This window comes from Periplaneta americana, chromosome 1 (assembly GCF_040183065.1).
Source record: "Periplaneta americana isolate PAMFEO1 chromosome 1, P.americana_PAMFEO1_priV1, whole genome shotgun sequence".
Lineage (NCBI taxonomy): Eukaryota > Metazoa > Arthropoda > Insecta > Blattodea > Blattidae > Periplaneta > Periplaneta americana.
This window is the reverse complement of record NC_091117.1, coordinates 9356727-9376766: the sequence shown is the minus strand read 5'-3', so window position 1 is coordinate 9376766 and position 20040 is coordinate 9356727. Positions and strand designations below refer to the sequence as shown.

At 35.3% G+C, this 20040-nt stretch overlaps 1 protein-coding gene across 4 annotated transcripts in view; it reads right to left on the bottom strand.

The window, feature by feature from the left end:
• Positions 1–314: 314 nt before the first annotated feature.
• Positions 315–20040, bottom strand: part of LOC138703642 (actin-binding protein IPP) — a 28853-nt gene continuing 9127 nt past the window's right edge. For all 4 annotated transcript variants that reach the window (XM_069831903.1, XM_069831827.1, XM_069831741.1 and 1 more), the window contains 6 exons: positions 18121–18265; positions 15711–15849; positions 13335–13500; positions 10679–11369; positions 4073–4293; positions 315–1339 (listed from right to left, as the gene is read on the bottom strand). In XM_069831903.1, coding sequence (XP_069688004.1) covers positions 1109–1339; positions 4073–4293; positions 10679–11369; positions 13335–13500; positions 15711–15849; positions 18121–18265 — 1593 coding nt within the window. In that variant the 3' untranslated portion in view covers positions 315–1108. The remainder of the gene's footprint in view (positions 1340–4072; positions 4294–10678; positions 11370–13334; positions 13501–15710; positions 15850–18120; positions 18266–20040) is intronic.

The window sequence follows — 20040 nt, the reverse complement described above, 5'->3', positions numbered from 1 at the left end:
AATTTTGGTAACATAAGAATGTGAGAGCTACAACATTAGAACGTGAAGAAAATTTTGGTTAATAAGAGAACATAAGAACATGTAAGCCACAATGTTAGAATGTGAAGAAACTCAATTTTGGTAACATCATACACTTCATTTGAATCTTGTTTCGTAACAGAACATAAGAATGTGAAAGTCATTACATTAAATCGTGAAGAAACTCAATTTTTTTGCTTCGTAAGAGAACATAAGAATGTAAAAGCCAAAGCCACCACTTTAGAACGTGATGAAACTCAATTTTGGTTACAGCATACACTTCATTCGAATGTTGCTTAATTTAAAAAAAAAAAAAAAAAAAAAAAAAAACATAAGAACGTGTAAGTCCAACACTACAATGTGAAGAAACTCAATTTTGGTAACATAAGAATCTGAAAGCTACAACATTAGAACGTGAAGAAAATTTTGGTTAATAAGAGAACATAAGAACATGTAAGCCACAATGTTAGAATGTGAAGAAACTCAATTTTGGTAACATCATACACTTCATTTGAATCTTGTTTCGTAACAGAACATAAGAATGTAAAAGCCACCACTTTAAAACGTGATGAAACTCAATTTTGGTTACAGCATACACTTCATGCGAACGTTGTTTAACGATAGAAAGTAAGTACGTGAAAGTTATTACATTACAGCGCAAAGAAACTCAAATTTTGGTAATAAGTATAAACTCCACATAAGCATGTGAATAACAGAACATAAGAACCTACAGGATGTCACATTACAATACGAAGAAGTTCAAATTTTAAACAGAGGATTATACTTTTACAATATATTAATGTTGTCGATTAGCTAACAAAAGGAATATCTTCTAAAGAAAAATCAAACCACTTTTAGGCCTTTTACAAGAGCAACAATCATCTCACTTCAACGAAAGTGGTGTTTGTAAAGTATTCCCCTTTCCTCATAATCTTAAATTAGATTATTCAATCAATCTTGTGAACCCTGATTTAGTTTACAAACGTTACTACGAGGCCCATAATCACAGACGAGCTACTTGTAGTGGTATCAAAGTTTCCAGCTGTGATATTGAAGTACGTCAGCACTGAGATCTTACCTTGCCCTCTGATCATACAACCACTGCACCGGCCTCGCTGCGGCTCTCAGGCAGGGGTGGACAGTCGTGCCAAGTGTCAGCTAGCGGATCGTAGCATTCCACTGACGTGATGGTGATCTGCGCTCTGTAGAAGTTCACTTCGTGAGTCTGGTCACCACCGATAACGTACAGGAGTCCATCAGCAGATGCGACTGCAGGACTTGCTCGACCGACTTTCATGGACGGAACTTTACTCCACTTGTTCTGAAAAGTTCAACATATATATATAACGATGCTGTTCCTCCAAAAAATATTTTCTTAAAGATGTATAAGAAAGTAAAATCTGAGAAATACAGTAGAATCTAGGTATATGCAGTTCAAGTTCTGGTTTGTACATAATTATGCACAGGTCTTGGGAAAATTGCATTTATCCATACTTACTTACTGGCTTTTAAGGAACCAGGAGGTTCATTGCCGCCCTCACATAAGCCCGCCATTGGTCCCTATCCTGAGCAAGATTAATCCAGTCTCTGTCATCATATCCCACCTCCCTCAAATCCATTTTAATACTATCTTCCCATCTACGTCTCAGTCTCCCTAAAGGTCTTTTTCCCTCCGGCCTACCAACTAACACTTTATATGCATTTCTGGATTCGCCCATATGTGCTACATGCCCTGCCCATCTCAAACGTCTGGATTTAAAGTTCCTAATTATGTCAGGTGAAGAATACAATGCGTGCAGTTCTGTGTTGTGTAACTTTCTCCATTCTCCTGTAACTTCATCCCTCTTAGCCCCAAATATTTTCCTAAGCACCTTATTCTCAAACACCCTTAACCTATGTTTCTCTCTCAAAATGAGAGTTCAAGTTTCACAACCATAAAGAACAATCGGTAATATAATTGTTTTATAAATTCTAACTTTCAGATTTTTTGACAGCAGACTGGACGATAAAAGTTTCTCAACAAAATAATAACAGGCATTTCCCATATTTATTCTGTGTTTAATTTCCTCCAGAGTATCTTTTATATTTGTTACTGTTGCTCCCAGATATTTGAATTTTTCCACCTCTTCAAAAGATAAATTTCCAATTTTTATATTTCCATTTCATACAATATTCTCGTCACGAGACAATCATATACTTTGTCTTTTCGGGATTTACTTCCAAACCTACCTCTTTATTTGCTTCAAGTAAGATTCCCGTGTTTTCCCTAATCGTTTGTGGATTTTCTCCTAACATATTCACATCATCTGCATAGACAAGAAGCTGATGTAACCCGTTCAATTCTAAATCCTCTCTGTTATCCTGGACTTTCCTAATGGCATACTCTAGAGCAAAGTTAAAAAGTAAAGGTGATAGTGCATCTGCTTGCTTTAGCCCACAGTGAATTGGAAACGCATCTGACAGAAATTGAACATTTATCCATAACGTTTTTAATTCGCAGCAGGAATTGGCCACCCTGTACCATTATCTCCTGGCCTACTTGCCTCATAAGTGGTGTCTTGTTAGTGTCACTTGTGAGGTTTAGACTTGTCTTCGGTCAGTTGACTAAACAAACAATTGTTTTTATTGAGTTTGAATTGTACGTATTTTTGTTCGCTTTTATATGTAATAAAGTTTTATTTTAACTTCACATGAACTGTCTTATGACTGAATACATTTCAATCTTTTTTCACAACCCTCAAGGTCAGCTGCAGAATATGGGGAACATATATGTCAGCAATTAATTCGATGCGTAAGCAATTATAACTGATGATTAAATCAGGTAATAATTGAAACAGATTTGAAACTGGTGTATTCTCGTCAAGCCAATCAGAGAGAATCTTACTGATTTTATCTATTTCTATTAGTTGAGTGTCCAACAGTTGGACATGTATTGATATTGTAATGTCTACTGGAGATTTGAAATTACTATCATCTCTTGGAGAACATGGGAGTCAGTGGCGACTCGTGAATTATTAAATTGGGGGTTCACAATGGTATATGAATAACAAAAGAGGCTATTGATTAAATGTTGTTCTTTTCTTATGTGTCTTTAATTGCCAATAATATAAGACAAATATTTTTGAATACTGGAAGAGAAATTCATTTTGACAAGGTGTGAAACCAAATTTAAATAATAATTAATATGAAGATTAAAATTAGAGTTCATATCTAAAAATGTCAAAATAAAAGCATTTAATATCTCGTTTCACTATTTTTTTCTACAATAAACATTTTCTTTTACTAAAACAATTTGATAGTTTGTACTTAAAAAAATAAAGTGTAGGCTATTATCTTAAAAGTACCTATTAGGAATACTGCATCTTTCAGTTTTTGTCACGGCTGGACTTCGATTTTTCTTCTATCCTTTATACATGTATAAGCTAAATATAAATAAAAGATCTGATACACAATGAGACTGTATGTTAAATTTGACACAAAATTAGAAATTATCTAAATATTTCAGACATAATAAGACAACCTAAAAATCGGACATAAAATAAGACAATATTTGTACATTTGACACAAAAATAAGATAGAACGACATCTAAATATTTTACACACAGTACCAAATATCTAAAATTAATATTAGAGGAGAAAATTTCGCTCCAGCGCCGGGGATCAAACCTGGGGTTCATGGTTCTATGTACCAAGCGCTCTCACCACTGAGCTACGCCGAAGTCCAATCCACAGCACCGGATCGAACTTCCCTCCTCCAGTGTTTTTCCCTTTGTGGCCTGACTCCAAGTTGGGCAATAAAATAAAAACTACAAATATATAAATAATTCCCTTCAACATAATTAAATACTATTTGTAGAAATTCTATAATATTGTAGATTTCAGAGAAAAGAGCGCAACTTAAGCTTAGAAAATGTATTTTTTTTAATTTGCTACAATTCAGGAGATTTTCGATTATCGCAGTTGCATCTCCTCAATACTGCTACAGTTGATCACTAATAGCATGCCCCCTGACCGAAAGAAGAGCCTAATCTGCTACTAATGGAATGCGTAATACCTCTTCGAATGAGTATCTCTCAACAGACTGTAGAACTTCGTGATGGCGGTTGGTGCCTCCAACAACATAGAGGTAGCCATCCAGCACAGCCACCCCCATCTGACTCCTAGGCACCAGCATAGGTGGCAGTGACGTCCATTCACCTGTCACGGGGTTGAAGCTGAGGAGGTCCTGCAGGTGGCGGCGGCTGTGAATGCATCCTCCCACAATGTAGATCAAACCTGTGTGGAAACGAACCACGAAAAGTGTCATCAACAAGAAAAGGTTAATGTAAATGGTTTTGAGTAACATAACAGAATAGCAACGAGTTCACTATTCCTGTATTACGGTTTTCATGCACTGCCTAAATTGTTTTATACCTTGTAGAGCAAGGATAAATGATTAAAAAAAAAAACATTTTGAAGTAGGATATTATCTTGATGAAAAACTCTTCCAAGCAGAGAAAATGTTGATGAGTAACTCTTAACGTTAATGAAAAATTCTTCAAAGTAGAATAACATTAATGAAAACAGTTTTAAGTAGGATAATAGTACATTATGCAACGAGCCTAATATGATAGTAATTAAGACTGGAGTATGTTTATGAAATGAGCGCAAGTTTCATAATTTTCATACGAGCGTCTTAATTACCATTATAGGCAAGTTTCATACGACTTTTTATGCTCGACCATATTTCTAACTTGAAATTATTCAGAAGTATTCATTTTATTCGTATCTGACTGAAGATCGGAAGTGACCTTGTGCATAGCTCGTAAATTGTAAGATGTGCGCAGACGCGAAAGTATTGATTTTTTCCGAGGAACAATAATGCCATTGACCTAATCTAGAGAATAACATGAACTAATTTTGATATAACCTGGAAATTGATTTAGAATTGAAAAACGAGATGACACCTTGAATTTATTTGAATATTATTTACAATTAACGCTAATTATTATAGTAACAGAACATAACCTTCTGCGACAGTATTGGATTTCCAGCCTCCGTGACGTTTCCCTCGTTGTCTTTCGATTGCATATCCGAGAATAATCGAAAACCTGAACTTTAATGAATAGGTGTACTTTAATGATATGCATTAAAGGACTGCTACCAGGTGTATAAATTACTACATTTCGGCATGGTCGAGCATAAAGTCAATTAAAAAATTCTTTGGAGTAGGGTAACATTAACAGAAAACTCTTTGGAGTAGAATAAAGTTGATGAAGCTTATGGACTAGGATAATGTTAAACTCTTTTATGTAGGATAATCAAAATTAAAAAAAGAAGTCTTTGCAGTAAAGTTAATGAACTTCTAAGATGGATAACGTTAATGTAAAACCCTTCCAAGTAGGATATTAATGAAAAACTCTTCCAAGTAAGGTACCAGTAACGTCAATGGAAAATTCTTTAGAGTAGGATAATATTAACAATGAACTCTTGCAAATAGGACAAAGTAAACTAAAAAGTTTTTGGAATAGGATCATGTTAATTAAAAACTCTTTGACGAAGGATATCATCTTGATGAACTCTTCCAAGTAGGAAAATGTTGATGAATAACTCTTCCAAGTGGGATAACATTAATGAAAAATCCTTCAAAGTAGAATAACAATAATGAAAACAGTTTCAAGTAGATAAAGTCAATTTAAGAAGTCTTTGGAGTAGAGTAACTTCAACAAAAAACTCTTTGGAGCAGAATAAAGTTGATGGAGCCTTTGGACTAGGATAATGTTAACAATAAATTCTTTTATGTAGGATAATCAATTAAAAAGAAGTCTTTGGAGTAAAGCTAATGAAAAACTTCTAAAATGGATAACATTAATGGAAAACCCTTCCAAGTAGGCTATTATTAATGAAAAACTCTTTCAAATAAGGTAACATTAAAGGAAAATTCTTTAGAGTAGAATAATATTAACGAAGAACTCTTTAAAATAAAACAAAATAAATTGAAAAGTTTTTAGAGTAGGATCATGTTTATTAAAAATTCTTTGACGTAGGATAGCACTAATGAAATTTGAAAAACGCAAGCCACACAATGCACCAACATTCTGGAATTCTGGATAAGTGAAATCTCCAAATTCCCTTTTACAGCCACCAAACTCATAATGTGAACGAATTCGGGTAGCCAAAACAAAATCTTTTATTAGAAAATGTAGAAAAGTTACAATACTTATGTTGTATTGCATCCAATGTTGAGTCCAGTCAATGTAAGAACTATTTTTAACTACAAATCTTTTTACTTAATTATTCAAATGCAATGGGCTTTCAGTTTGTGATTGTCCATAAATACAAATAAATGATCAGAAACACAATAAAAATCAATGAATAGAGCAAAACTATAAATCTCTAAAAGCTTATCTTGTAAATAATGATGTAAACCTGCTCCAAACGGTTTAGGAACGAAGATATTCTAGAACTCAAATATTTCACATTTTCATATTTTTCCAAAATTTTCTTCTTCATATTGTGCTGGTCTCTAATGATTATCATTAATGGAAAATTCTTCAGAGTAGGATAACAATGGAATAGCTACTTTGGAGTAGGATAATATTAATGAAAAACTCTAAGTTTAGTTAAGAAATTTTGCATTTCATAGGATTTGGTTACAAAGTCACAATTATGTGAAGTCACGGAAAGAGAAGAAATGAATATGCAAAACTAGAAATGGAAATAATGGATACATGGCGAATATTCACTTTATTTGACTATATTCTGAGAGGTGAAGCAAAATTTCGTTCTTTAGAGCTGCTTTGAATTTTAATTTTTACCTGATATTTCCATTAATTTACTTATTTCGCTTCAAGCATTTTCACGGGCATAATTATTGTGCTAGTACTTTTGTGTTTTGTCATACTATAGCGGATAATTTTGAACAAAATTGATTAATATTGCTTTGTTCATATTATTGAATTGTAATTTTCTGTATACGTACTATTTCAGCAATAATTTTCAATAAATACGGTAGATATGACTTGTTTGTTTTTTCACGAAGGCTTCACGAGAACATAGATGGGTTTGGGGGGAAAAACCAGGCAGCTCCAATTTTTTTCATTTTTGAGCTATTTATGCACAGAAGAAAAAAAAATACACTCTATCGTTTGGTCGAAGAACCAGGTTGTTCCAAGAACTACATTCACAGTTATAATGCATTTTGGACCTGCCTCTTTCTGTACTTGCTTATTGTTTGGCAGTAAGTTTTTCTTCATTATCTCGAAAGGTACTGAATTGGAACTGCCTGATTTTTCCCCCAAACCTCTCAATACCTGAAACAAGAAATTCTGTTCTGCCAGTGGAATAAATATTCGAGCTCATGAATTAGATTCGGTTCGGTCCAATTTGATGCGCCACTTTCTGCTATCTTCCATTTAAATAGCTACATTGTGAAGAGAAATTCTTTTTCATTCGGTTACGTGGGAGCAGACCTTTAGACATCAATTACCATCCATGCCAATTACAGCTTATTTATCTGTCATATAAAACCCAGCTTATTTATCAGTCATATAAAACCCAGCTTATTTATCAGTCATATAAAACCCAGATTATTTATCCGTCATATCATGGGAAGTCCATAAAACCCAGATTATTTATCCGTCATATCATGGGAAGTCCATAAAACCCAGCTTATTTATCCGTCATATCATGGAAAGTCCATAAAACCCAGATTATTTATCCGTCATATCATGGGAAGTCCATAAAACCCAGGTTATTTATCCGTCATATCATGGGAAGTCCATAAAACCCAGCTTATTTATCCGTCATATCATGGGAAGTCCATAAAACCCAGATTATTTATCAGTCATATCATGGGAAGTCCATAAAACCCAGCTTATTTATCTGTCATATCATGGAAAGTCCATAAAACCCAGATTATTTATCCGTCATATCATGGGAAGTCCATAAAACCCAGCTTATTTATCTGTCATATCATGGAAAGTCCATAAAACCCAGATTATTTATCCGTCATATCATGGGAAGTCCATAAAACCCAGATTATTTATCCGTCATATCATGGAAAGTCCATAAAACCCAGCTTATTTATCTGTCATATCATGGGAAGTCCATAAAACCCAGCTTATTTATCTGTCATATCATGGAAAGTCCATAAAACCCAGATTATTTATCCGTCATATCATGGGAAGTCCATAAAACCCAGATTATTTATCCGTCATATCATGGGAAGTCCATAAAACCCAGGTTATTTATCCGTCATATCATGGGAAGTCCATAAAACCCAGCTTATTTATCCGTCATATCATGGGAAGTCCATAAAACCCAGCTTATTTATCTGTCATATCATGGAAAGTCCATAAAACCCAGATTATTTATCCGTCATATCATGGGAAGTCCATAAAACCCAGCTTATTTATCCGTCATATCATGGGAAGTCCATAAAACCCAGATTATTTATCCGTCATATCATGGGAAGTCCATAAAACCCAGATTATTTATCCGTCATATCATGGAAAGTCCATAAAACCCAGATTATTTATCCGTCATATCATGGGAAGTCCATAAAACCCAGGTTATTTATCCGTCATATCATGGGAAGTCTATAAAACCCAGCTTATTTATCCGCCATATCATGGGAAGTCCATAAAACCCAGATTATTTATCAGTCATATCATGGGAAGTCCATAAAACCCAGCTTATTCATCTGTCATATCATGGAAAGTCCATAAAACCCAGATTATTTATCCGTCATATCATGGGAAGTCCATAAAACCCAGCTTATTTATCCGTCATATCATGGGAAGTCCATAAAACCCAGCTTATTTATCCGTCATATCATGGGAAGTCCATAAAACCCAGATTATTTATCAGTCATATCATGGGAAGTCCATAAAACCCAGCTTATTTATCAGTCATATAAAACCCAGATTATTTATCCGTCATATCATGGAAAGTCCATAAAACCCAGCTTATTTATCCGTCATATCATGGGAAGTCCATAAAACCCAGCTTATTTATCCGTCATATCATGGGAAGTCCATAAAACCCAGATTATTTATCAGTCATATCATGGGAAGTCCATAAAACCCAGCTTATTTATCTGTCATATCATGGAAAGTCCATAAAACCCAGATTATTTATCCGTCATATCATGGGAAGTCCATAAAACCCAGCTTATTTATCCGTCATATCATGGGAAGTCCATAAAACCCAGCTTATTTATCCGTCATATCATGGGAAGTCCATAAAACCCAGATTATTTATCCGTCATATCATGGAAAGTCCATAAAACCCAGATTATTTATCCGTCATATCATGGGAAGTCCATAAAACCCAGGTTATTTATCCGTCATATCATGGGAAGTCTATAAAACCCAGCTTATTTATCCGTCATATCATGGGAAGTCCATAAAACCCAGATTATTTATCAGTCATATCATGGCAAGTCCATAAAACCCAGGTTATTCATCTGTCATATCATGGAAAGTCCATAAAACCCAGATTATTTATCCGTCATATCATGGGAAGTCCATAAAACCCAGCTTATTTATCCGTCATATCATGGGAAGTCCATAAAACCCAGATTATTTATCAGTCATATCATGGGAAGTCCATAAAACCCAGCTTATTTATCAGTCATATAAAACCCAGATTATTTATCCGTCATATCATGGAAAGTCCATAAAACCCAGATTATTTATCCGTCATATCATGGGAAGTCCATAAAACCCAGGTTATTTATCCGTCATATCATGGGAAGTCCATAAAACCCAGATTATTTATCCGTCATATCATGGGAAGTCCATAAAACCCAGATTATTTATCAGTCATATCATGGGAAGTCCATAAAACCCAGCTTATTTATCTGTCATATCATGGAAAGTCCATAAAACCCAGATTATTTATCCGTCATATCATGGGAAGTCCATAAAACCCAGCTTATTTATCCGTCATATCATGGGAAGTCCATAAAACCCAGATTATTTATCAGTCATATCATGGGAAGTCCATAAAACCCAGCTTATTTATCAGTCATATAAAACCCAGATTATTTATCCGTCATATCATGGAAAGTCCATAAAACCCAGATTATTTATCCGTCATATCATGGGAAGTCCATAAAACCCAGGTTATTTATCCGTCATATCATGGGAAGTCCATAAAACCCAGCTTATTTATCCGTCATATCATGGGAAGTCCATAAAACCCAGATTATTTATCAGTCATATCATGGGAAGTCCATAAAACCCAGCTTATTTATCTGTCATATCATGGAAAGTCCATAAAACCCAGATTATTTATCCGTCATATCATGGGAAGTCCATAAAACCCAGCTTATTTATCCGTCATATCATGGGAAGTCCATAAAACCCAGCTTATTTATCCGTCATATCATGGGATGTCCATAAAACCCAGATTATTTATCCGTCATATCATGGGAAGTCCATAAAACCCAGCTTATTTATCCGTCATATCATGAGAAGTCCATAAAACCCAGCTTATTTATCCGTCATATCATGGGAAGTCCATAAAACTCAGCTTATTTATCCGTCATATCATGGGAAGTCCATAAAACCTTTGCATTACAAGACATTTTTACTGGTAACTAGTAACATCTGGTCAACAGCCCCTAGTTGAAAGAAATCAATTTCATTTACTGACACTCAATGTGTACACTCACCTTCGTATGACACCACACCCATGCTGAACCTAGGTTCTGGTAGATCTCCTTCCAGCCTCCACTCGTCCAGAGCTGGGTCGTACTTCTCAATGGAGCCTCCAATGTCCTCGCCCACCCAGCCACCCACAGCGTACAAGTTCCCGTACAGTGCACACAGACCAAACTCGCACCGGGGCACCACCATGCTGGCCACCTTGCTCCACGAGTCCTCACGCGGGTCATAACATTCACCATTGGCCAAAATCTGTGATTCCTGTTCCCCACCAACCACAAAAATCCTTCCGTTAAGAGTTGCGACACCGGGAAGGATTCGACCGATACCCATCGGCGATGCTCGGCACCATTCCCTCCGAAACGTGTCAAACCTCTCCACGGACTCGAAGGTGCACTCCGAAGACCTCGTCCAAGCACTCACAAGTTCCCGTTTTGAACCCCCGATCACAAAGATGTCTTTCTTAGCACAGAGACGTGGGTGGACGTACAAAGGTACTAGACTTCCTTTCTTCGTGACCAAGTCCTTGCGAACTGAGCGTAGCGCAACCTTGAGGCTCCCATCTCCGCAGTCATTGATAGCACGTTCCAGAAGACACACGGACAGCAATGGTAGGCGGACGTGAGACAGTATTTCAAACACGTAGCGGCGACGTTGTGTGACATCATGCATGATCCACCTCATCGCAGCTTGAAACACCTGCATTACAACAGAATCATCAACATTATTATTATTATTATTATTATTTATTTACTAGAGCTTCCTCAAATTAGAGGCTGCCATTAGACAAAGCATACAAAACAATACAAGAACAAATAGATGATGAAAGATAACAGAGTAAGAAAAAAAGTAAACAAGTAAACAAACAAACAAACAAACAATGGCAGTTTACAGAATAAAAAAGTTACAAGTAAAGAAGCAATGAAGGCTAATAAGAAAAAGAAAAATGATAATGGTGCATCAGTTTTTTTCAGTACACTGAATTAGAGTCCATATAAGTGGTTCCGTAAGAGTTTGACTGACTCTAATTATGAGGACTGCCAGTTCATTTAGAAAAGATTTGTGCAATCCTAGGGTCTTACAGAATTGAGAGGAGAAGTTAGGTATCGTTCCTCTTGCTCCAAACATCAATCCTGTAAAACTGATATCGTGAAGTTGGTATTTATCTTTATAATACGGGATGGTTAGAACGAAGATTATTATTATTATTATTATTATTATTATTATTATTATTTTAGTCGGTTATTCAAGGAGAGTTTGTTGTTTTCTAGTATGTTATTTTGTGCGAGATCGTGCGTATTTGCTTGGTTTCCGCACAAAACCAACCTGCGGTAAGTCTAAAATTCCACATTCAGTATTCCCAACCTAACACACATAACAATTTCCCTCTTCTTACCGCTTAAGTGACATATTCATTTTACTATTTTAGGCTTTTAAAATATTATTTTTAGAGACGTTCAATATAGTAATAATTATAAATTAGAAACTTACCACTGCAATTTCACCTAAATTGCACTGTTAATTATTGTTTTTAAATATTTGCAAAAATTAAGTAAACTCTACAACACCATTAAAGTTACTGCATTTCGTGATGCATGTAACATTAAGGAAGCTGTTTGTTTTAAGTTCGCATTTATAGACTGGGGGAAAAAAGACAGACGTATATCACGGCCTGCTGGAGTATAGTAAACACAGAAAACATTTTAAAGCAACAATGTTGAAGATATATATTTTTGTTTTCCAAAATTGCCGTCATTAAACAGAAACCAAGATGGAGATTTCATTGCAACTAATTAGAAATTCCTCTTTCAGGTATGTAATAAACGATCTTCGCACAAAATAATGTACGATACACGAGCGGTATGTTTTCTTTCAATTCTCGGAAATTAAAAAAGCTCAACTACGTTTCGCTTTTTCAAACTTTTCCTCGAACATGAAAACTTCAAACATACCGCTCTTGTAATGCATATTACTATTACGATGTTTTATCAACATCTCAGGTTATTTAGCATCTGAATGAGATGAAGGTGATAATGCTGGTGAAATGAGTCCAGGGTCCAGCACCGAAAGTCACCCACATTTGCTCATATTGGGTTGAGGGAGAACCCCAGAAAAAACCTCAATCAGATAACTTGCCCCAACCGGGAATCGAACCCAGGCCACCTGGTTTCGCGGCTAGACGCACTGACCATTACTCCACAGGTGTGGACGAGTTTGTTGTTAACAGGATCAAAAATTGCATATATTTTTTTTTATTTTCTTATATTGGAGAGGATTTTTTTTTTCTGAACAATTTTATATATTGTGTGTATTCAACAAATGTGTTCATTTCAAATCGTGGAGCCATAATGACCAATAATATACATTTAACTTTCAACTGTTTACCGAATCTTACATTTTCCAAGTTACTAGTACACTTTGTAGAAATTTTGTGAGAAAAAATCTTCCACCCTAAGGATTTTAACTCGCATTCATTTGTACTGCTAGAATGAAGCATAATGCCTTAGAACACACGGCTTTGTCATTGAAACACAGACTACATATACAGCGTAAGTAAGTCATTATCAAACATGGAATTATACAGTTCAGTCACTTTCTGTTTTGCTACATGCAGATTCAAGTACAACAAGACTTCTGGACTTGGAACAAGTAACATAACATTACCTGGAACTCAGTGTCAACTCTCAAGTGTTCACTCGAAAGAAACTTCGTCAATAGATCCTTGGGAAGCTCAAAAAATTCTTCTTCGTTGCAGATTTGTGGAAAATGCAACTGAATAAATTCCACAGCCTTGTTTGCCAGTTCCTCGCAGTTGTGGCCTTCAGCAAATCTTTAAAGAAAATATTTAAACATTAGTTTACTTCCAATAATTAACCCTATCTCATTACTAGATCAGTATTCAGAAGAAGTGTAGCTTGGACTTTATCCATCACTGCCACTGCTGCTGACACAGTTTCCAGGATTGGATCAGTTTTCCTTCATACCCTTTTATTCAAAATCTATTTGCATTGCCACCATAACTCCGCAGTACTGTAGTGACAAGAAAACCGAGTGTGTTGAATACAGCTCATCGAACTCTAGCTCCAGTATAAAGGACAATTCTCTATCCTCCTGCGTTTGGACGGGAGAGGCCGGAAAAATTAAAAAAAATGGTACGTTTAACCAAAGGTACCCCATACCCGGCCCCGGAACAATTTTTCCCTTGAAATGATTCAAATCAACTTTACAGGGAGTTATACCTGAAATCTTGATTTGCAAAATACACGCCACTGTTCGTTAACAGAAAACCACAATTTAAGTCACACAGAGTTAGTGTGCACTCAATGTTGGTTGCTTGACAGTTGTCAGCCCACTTTGAGGTCTGTGGATATAGAGGGAAAAATTGGTTCGGTGTCTGGTAGAGTTCCTGAGTAGCTCAGTTGGGAGAGCGTTGGTACGTTTAACCAAAGGTCCCGGATTCGATACCCGGCCCCAGAACAATTTTTCCCTTGAAATTATTCAGGCAACATATTTGCAACCAAGACCTCTTCAAGTGATATCTCTATCCAGTGCTTTTGCTTCGGTAAAGTCTCATTTTACAAACCTATGGATCAACAATTGGCTCTCTTCTGACAAAGGAAAAATTTTACAGTCTGTACAAAAGAAACCAAATGACCTGGAAATGTACAAAAACTTGCCCAGACATATTCAAACATCTTTAACAAGAGCCAGAACAGGTCATATTGTCACTCAATTCTACCTATACCGATTTCACATTTCTGATAATCCTACTTGTCTGTGGTGTAATAATCATGATGAAGATGTAGAACACATTCTTCTATACTGTCCATCCATAAACCACAAAAGAAGTAAATTAAAATCATCAGTACCGGTTGCAGAAGACACAGCCCTGCAGTATATATTGACTACATCCCAACTCTGGCTACTAGCAACAGGCATCTATAATGAACACCGATCAAAATACCCCTCATTTCTCGTGGAAAACAACAACTGAATAGACTACAGTGGACTTTATGTTGTCAGCAAACAGCTGGATACATTAAGAAGATTGACTGATACCCTTTTATTCAACTAAGCATTTTACCAGCAATAAGAAGCTCATGCTACACTTTTTCTGGTTAAACCACCATTCCTTCCATCCAAAAGATTCAATTAACTGACACTACTTTATTTTCTTCTTCATATTGGGAGGTCAGAATAGAACCTGAGACCTCTTGATTCATAGTCAGACAAGCTAATCATAATATAGAAGCAGTCATTTTGTATACAATATATTAAAAGAAACAAACAAACAAACAAAAAACACAAAGTCCTGGATTAAGGGGACACTATACTGAAATTTCCAAGTTTCATATTTTTTAAGGGTTCACAATAGTGAAATAAATAACTACCATACTTATGAAGCTAGATTCACCAAATTTTTATCACTGGTATATCTAGTTAATAATGAAAAAAGTACAAAAGAACTTCTATTGCTGACTGCAAAAAATCCTTTACAAGAATGGAAGAAGGTAAGAGTTTGTTTTTTTTTTAGTTGGTTATTTAACGACGCTGTATCAACTACTAGGTTATTAAGCATCGATGAGGTTGGTAATAGCGAGATGGTATTTGCCAAGTTGAGGCCGAGGATTTGCCATAGATTACCTGGCATTCACCTTACGGTTGGGGAAAACCTCGGAAAAACCCAACCAGGTAATCAGTCCAAGCGGGGATCGAACCTGCGCCTGAGTGCAACTTCAGACTGCCAGGCAAGCACATTAACCGACTGAGCCACGCCGGTGGCATAAGAATTTGTTAATTATGTGTTACTGCAATATATCTTTTACGAAAATGGAAGGAGGTAAGAATATTGTAATTCAAATGCAGCCTAATACAGCAATGGAAAAGTGAAAGAAGTTACCGGGATTAATTTAACTGTTGCCAGTTAAGTATTGCCCTCCAAGTGCAGCACTCCATAACGATTTAAGGATTACGTAGTTATGTGATAAAAGTTGAGGTAGATAATTATATTGACTCAGTACTTCATTTCTGTTTACCTACCTGTATATTCCTATAGCATTGGTGGCATGGAGCTCGTGTTTCAGGAATTCTGTACAGCCCCCAACAACCTCTTTCAATTCCAACATATCTGCCGCAACCATCAATTCCTGCACGTTGTCCTGGTTGATGTTGATCTCTCCTGCAAGTAACACAAACATAGACCTACTGTTCTGATCCTGTCCATGCTCTTTAAATAGAAAGTCTGCTATTGACAAAGAATTTAATGCACAAACACAACAGTTCATGCAATTAGAGAATGAATAAACATAAAAACTGGATGAGCTGAGCAAAATCCATTAACCCTTCAGTGCTCGAGCCATAATTTGAGACACCAGAACTTGCATGGATTCCATATGCGCATCTCGTGACAGGAATCGAAACTCCTGCTTAATTTGACGTTAAAAAATTGGTCGTTAAGTGAATTTCCAGCCGAATAAATAAAGCATTTTCAACATTTGCTATAGAGGTTAGTAATCTCCCAACAATACTCTACATTTGAGGTATAACAAAATGTGGCTAGCATCATTCGTTTTGAAATAAAGAAAGAAATGTGTTAGTTCTATATAAATCACTTAGTATTATTACATAGAAAAGAGTCACAATTACATCCAATGTACAAGACAGACTATGTTACAGTCAGTTCTCAACCGACTTCTTTTTCACTCAATTTATGACCGGCCATGGAAAATTCGGTTCCTACTTTGAAAGATTTAGGATCAAAAGTGCAGAAGAATCTCTGTGTATATGCCAAGACAATCAGACTGTTGAACATTTGATTTTTCACTGTCCAGTGTTCGAAAGAAAAAAGACACTTTTTAAGATATCATATCTCGGACTGCAATTTAAATTACTGCACACCCCTTTACCATTTACTTAGGAAAAAATGTTGTTATAAACAATTCACAGAGTTTATACACCACATCCACGCAAGACTGTAGCTATTAAGTGTATCTAAATTAATGATATAAAATCCTAATGCACTATCTAAAACAAGGTGTCTCTCTTTGGGACATAGTAATAGTAATAACAACAATAACTATGTTTGTATTATAGATTTTATTATTGTTCAGTATTTGATGACAGGTATATAGTTTGTAACCGTAAGTATTTTTGTGTGAGATCGTGCGTATTTGCTTGCTCTCTGCACAAAACCAATACGCGGTAAGTGTGAAATACCACATTCAGTATTCCCAACGTAACACACATAACAATTTCCGTATTCTTACTGCTTAAGCGTCATATTCATTTTACTGCTTTAGGCTTTTAACATATTATTTTTAAAGACGTTCAATATAGTAACAATTATAAATTGGAAACTTACCACTGCAATTTCACCTAAATTGTACTGTTAATTATTGTTTTTAAATATTTGCAAAAATTAAGTAAACTCTACAACACCACAAAAGTTACTGCATTTGTAATGCAATTAACATTAAGGAAGCCGTGAAAAAATCAACAAGATTCCAGACTCATCATAGACTGGGGGAAAAAAAAGACAGACGTATATCACGGCCTGCTGGAGTATAGTAAACACAGAAAACATTTTATAGGAACAACGTTGAAGATAGATATATTTGTTTTCCAAAGTTGCCGTCATTGAACAGAAACCAAGATGGAGATTTCATTGCAACTAATTAGAAATTCCTCTTTCAGGTATCTAATAAACGATCTTCGCACAAAATAATGTACGATACACAAGCGGTATGTTTGTTTTCATGTTCGAGGAAAAGATTGAAAAAGCTCAACTACGTTTCGCTTTTTCAATCTTTTCCTCGAACATGAAAACGTCAACATACCGCTCTTGTAACGCATATTACTATTGTTTTCATTTCTTTACTATCGCAAACCACCTATATATTAGGTGTTTAATTTGTAACTAAGCCAATTTTGTGCATTATCTCTTTACTATTGCTTAAAATTATGTATAAAATCGCAAATTTATGTCATATTCTTGCAATCTCTCTACACCTTCGATTATAATTTCTAATTTTATTTAATTTTGTTTTAACTGAATGTAATTATTGCATAACGTATTTAGTATTGTTTACTGTCTATTAATTAGTGCATTTATATTGTAACTATGACTCATGCCTACTATTACTTCTTTAACATTGTGTATCTCTAAATAATGTATTTCACATGTAACAAACTACAACCCTAATATACCGAAGGTAAAATAGGGTTTCAATATTTGGATAACAATAACAATAAAATAACATCCAAACACTCCAGACATCTGAGCTAAACTGTAACAGGAAGGTACTGAAAATTCCACGCTATCAATATTGAAATCGGAGATGTGATAAACAGCAATGGAATAGAAATGTATGCCGCACAAGTACTGGAGGGTTAACTATGCGACAGTGTACGGATGCTCTAGTCAGTGTACATGGATTCCTACACAACTGGCCTGTATAAATGAAATCAATCAAGCTGTTGAGGATGTGTGGAGGTATATCATGCAGCTCGATCGTGTCCTTTTGTTCCTCCAGCAGTCCTGTCGTGAACATGGCCTGGAAGTAGGGACTGCTGGCAGACAGCACAGCTCGATGAGCCTGAAACAAACACATCGCATAGTTAACAACACTGCCTAATAAGGGCGAACAAGAGGGAGAGAGAAGGGAAGGCGTGGTAGGATCTGTAAGAAAGAGCAAGGGAACATGGACAGATGAGGCAAAGGACGATGAAGAATTGGAACATGAAGATGACAAGAAGGATGAAGACAATAAGAACAATGAAAATAAGAAGACAAAGAAGCAATGAGTGAGATCGAAGATAATAAAGATGTTGCTGATAAAGATGACAATAAAACAAACTGACAATAGGTAAGGGATATAATACAGACTAATAATGGTAAACAGGACAGAAGAGCAGACTAACGAAAAGGAAGAAAATAAGACAGGATAACAAAACGGAAGTAAATTAGATAGCCTAATAGAAAGGAAGAAAATAAGACAGGATAACAAGACGGAAGTAAATTAGATAGCCTAATGGAGATGAAGAAAATAAGATAGGATAACAAAACGGAAGTAAATTACATAACCTAATGGAAAGGAAGAAAATAAGATAGGATAATAAAACGGAAGTTAGATAGCCTAATGGAAAGGAAGAAAATAAGATAGGATAACAAAAAGGAAGTAAATTAGATAGCCTAATGGAAAGGAAGAAAATAAGATAGGATAACAAAACGGAAGTAAATTAGATAGCCTAATGGAAAGGAAGAAAATAAGATAGGATAACAAAACGGAAGTTAGATAGCCTAATGGAAAGGAAGAAAATAAGATAGGATAACAAAACGGAAGTAAATTAGATAGCCCAATGAAAAGGAAGAATATATAAGATAGGATAACAAAACGGAAGTAAATTAGATAGCCTAATGGAGAGGAAGAAAATAAGATAGGATAACAAAACGGAAGTAAATTAGATAGCCTAATGGAAAGGAAGAAAATAAGATAGGATAACAAAACGGAAGTAAATTAGATAGCCTAATGGAAAGGAAGAAAATAAGATAGGATAACAAAACGGAAGTAAATTAGATAGCCTAATGGAAAGGAAGAAAATAAGATAGGATAACAAAACGGAAGTAAATTAGATAGCCTAATGGAAAGGAAGAAAATAAGATAGGATAACAAAACGGAAGTTAGATAGCCTAATGGAAAGGAAGAAAATAAAATAGGATAACAAAACGGAAGTAAATTAGATAGCCCAATGAAAAGGAAGAATATATAAGATAGGATAACAAAACGGAAGTAAATTAGATAGCCTAATGGAAAGGAAGAAAATAAGATAGGATAACAAAACGGAAGTTAGATAGCCTAATGGAAAGGAAGAAAATAAGATAGGATAACAAGACGGAAGTAAATTAGATAGCCTAATGGAGATGAAGAAAATAAGATAGGATAACAAAACGGAAGTAAATTACATAACCTAATGGAAAGGAAGAAAATAAGATAGGATAATAAAACGGAAGTTAGATAGCCTAATGGAAAGGAAGAAAATAAGATAGGATAACAAAAAGGAAGTAAATTAGATAGCCTAATGGAAAGGAAGAAAATAAGATAGGATAACAAAACGGAAGTTAGATAGCCTAATGGAAAGGAAGAAAATAAGATAGGATAACAAAACGGAAGTAAATTAGATAGCCCAATGAAAAGGAAGAATATATAAGATAGGATAACAAAACGGAAGTAAATTAGATAGCCTAATGGAGAGGAAGAAAATAAGATAGGATAACAAAACGGAAGTAAATTAGATAGCCTAATGGAAAGGAAGAAAATAAGATAGGATAACAAAACGGAAGTAAATTAGATAGCCTAATGGAAAGGAAGAA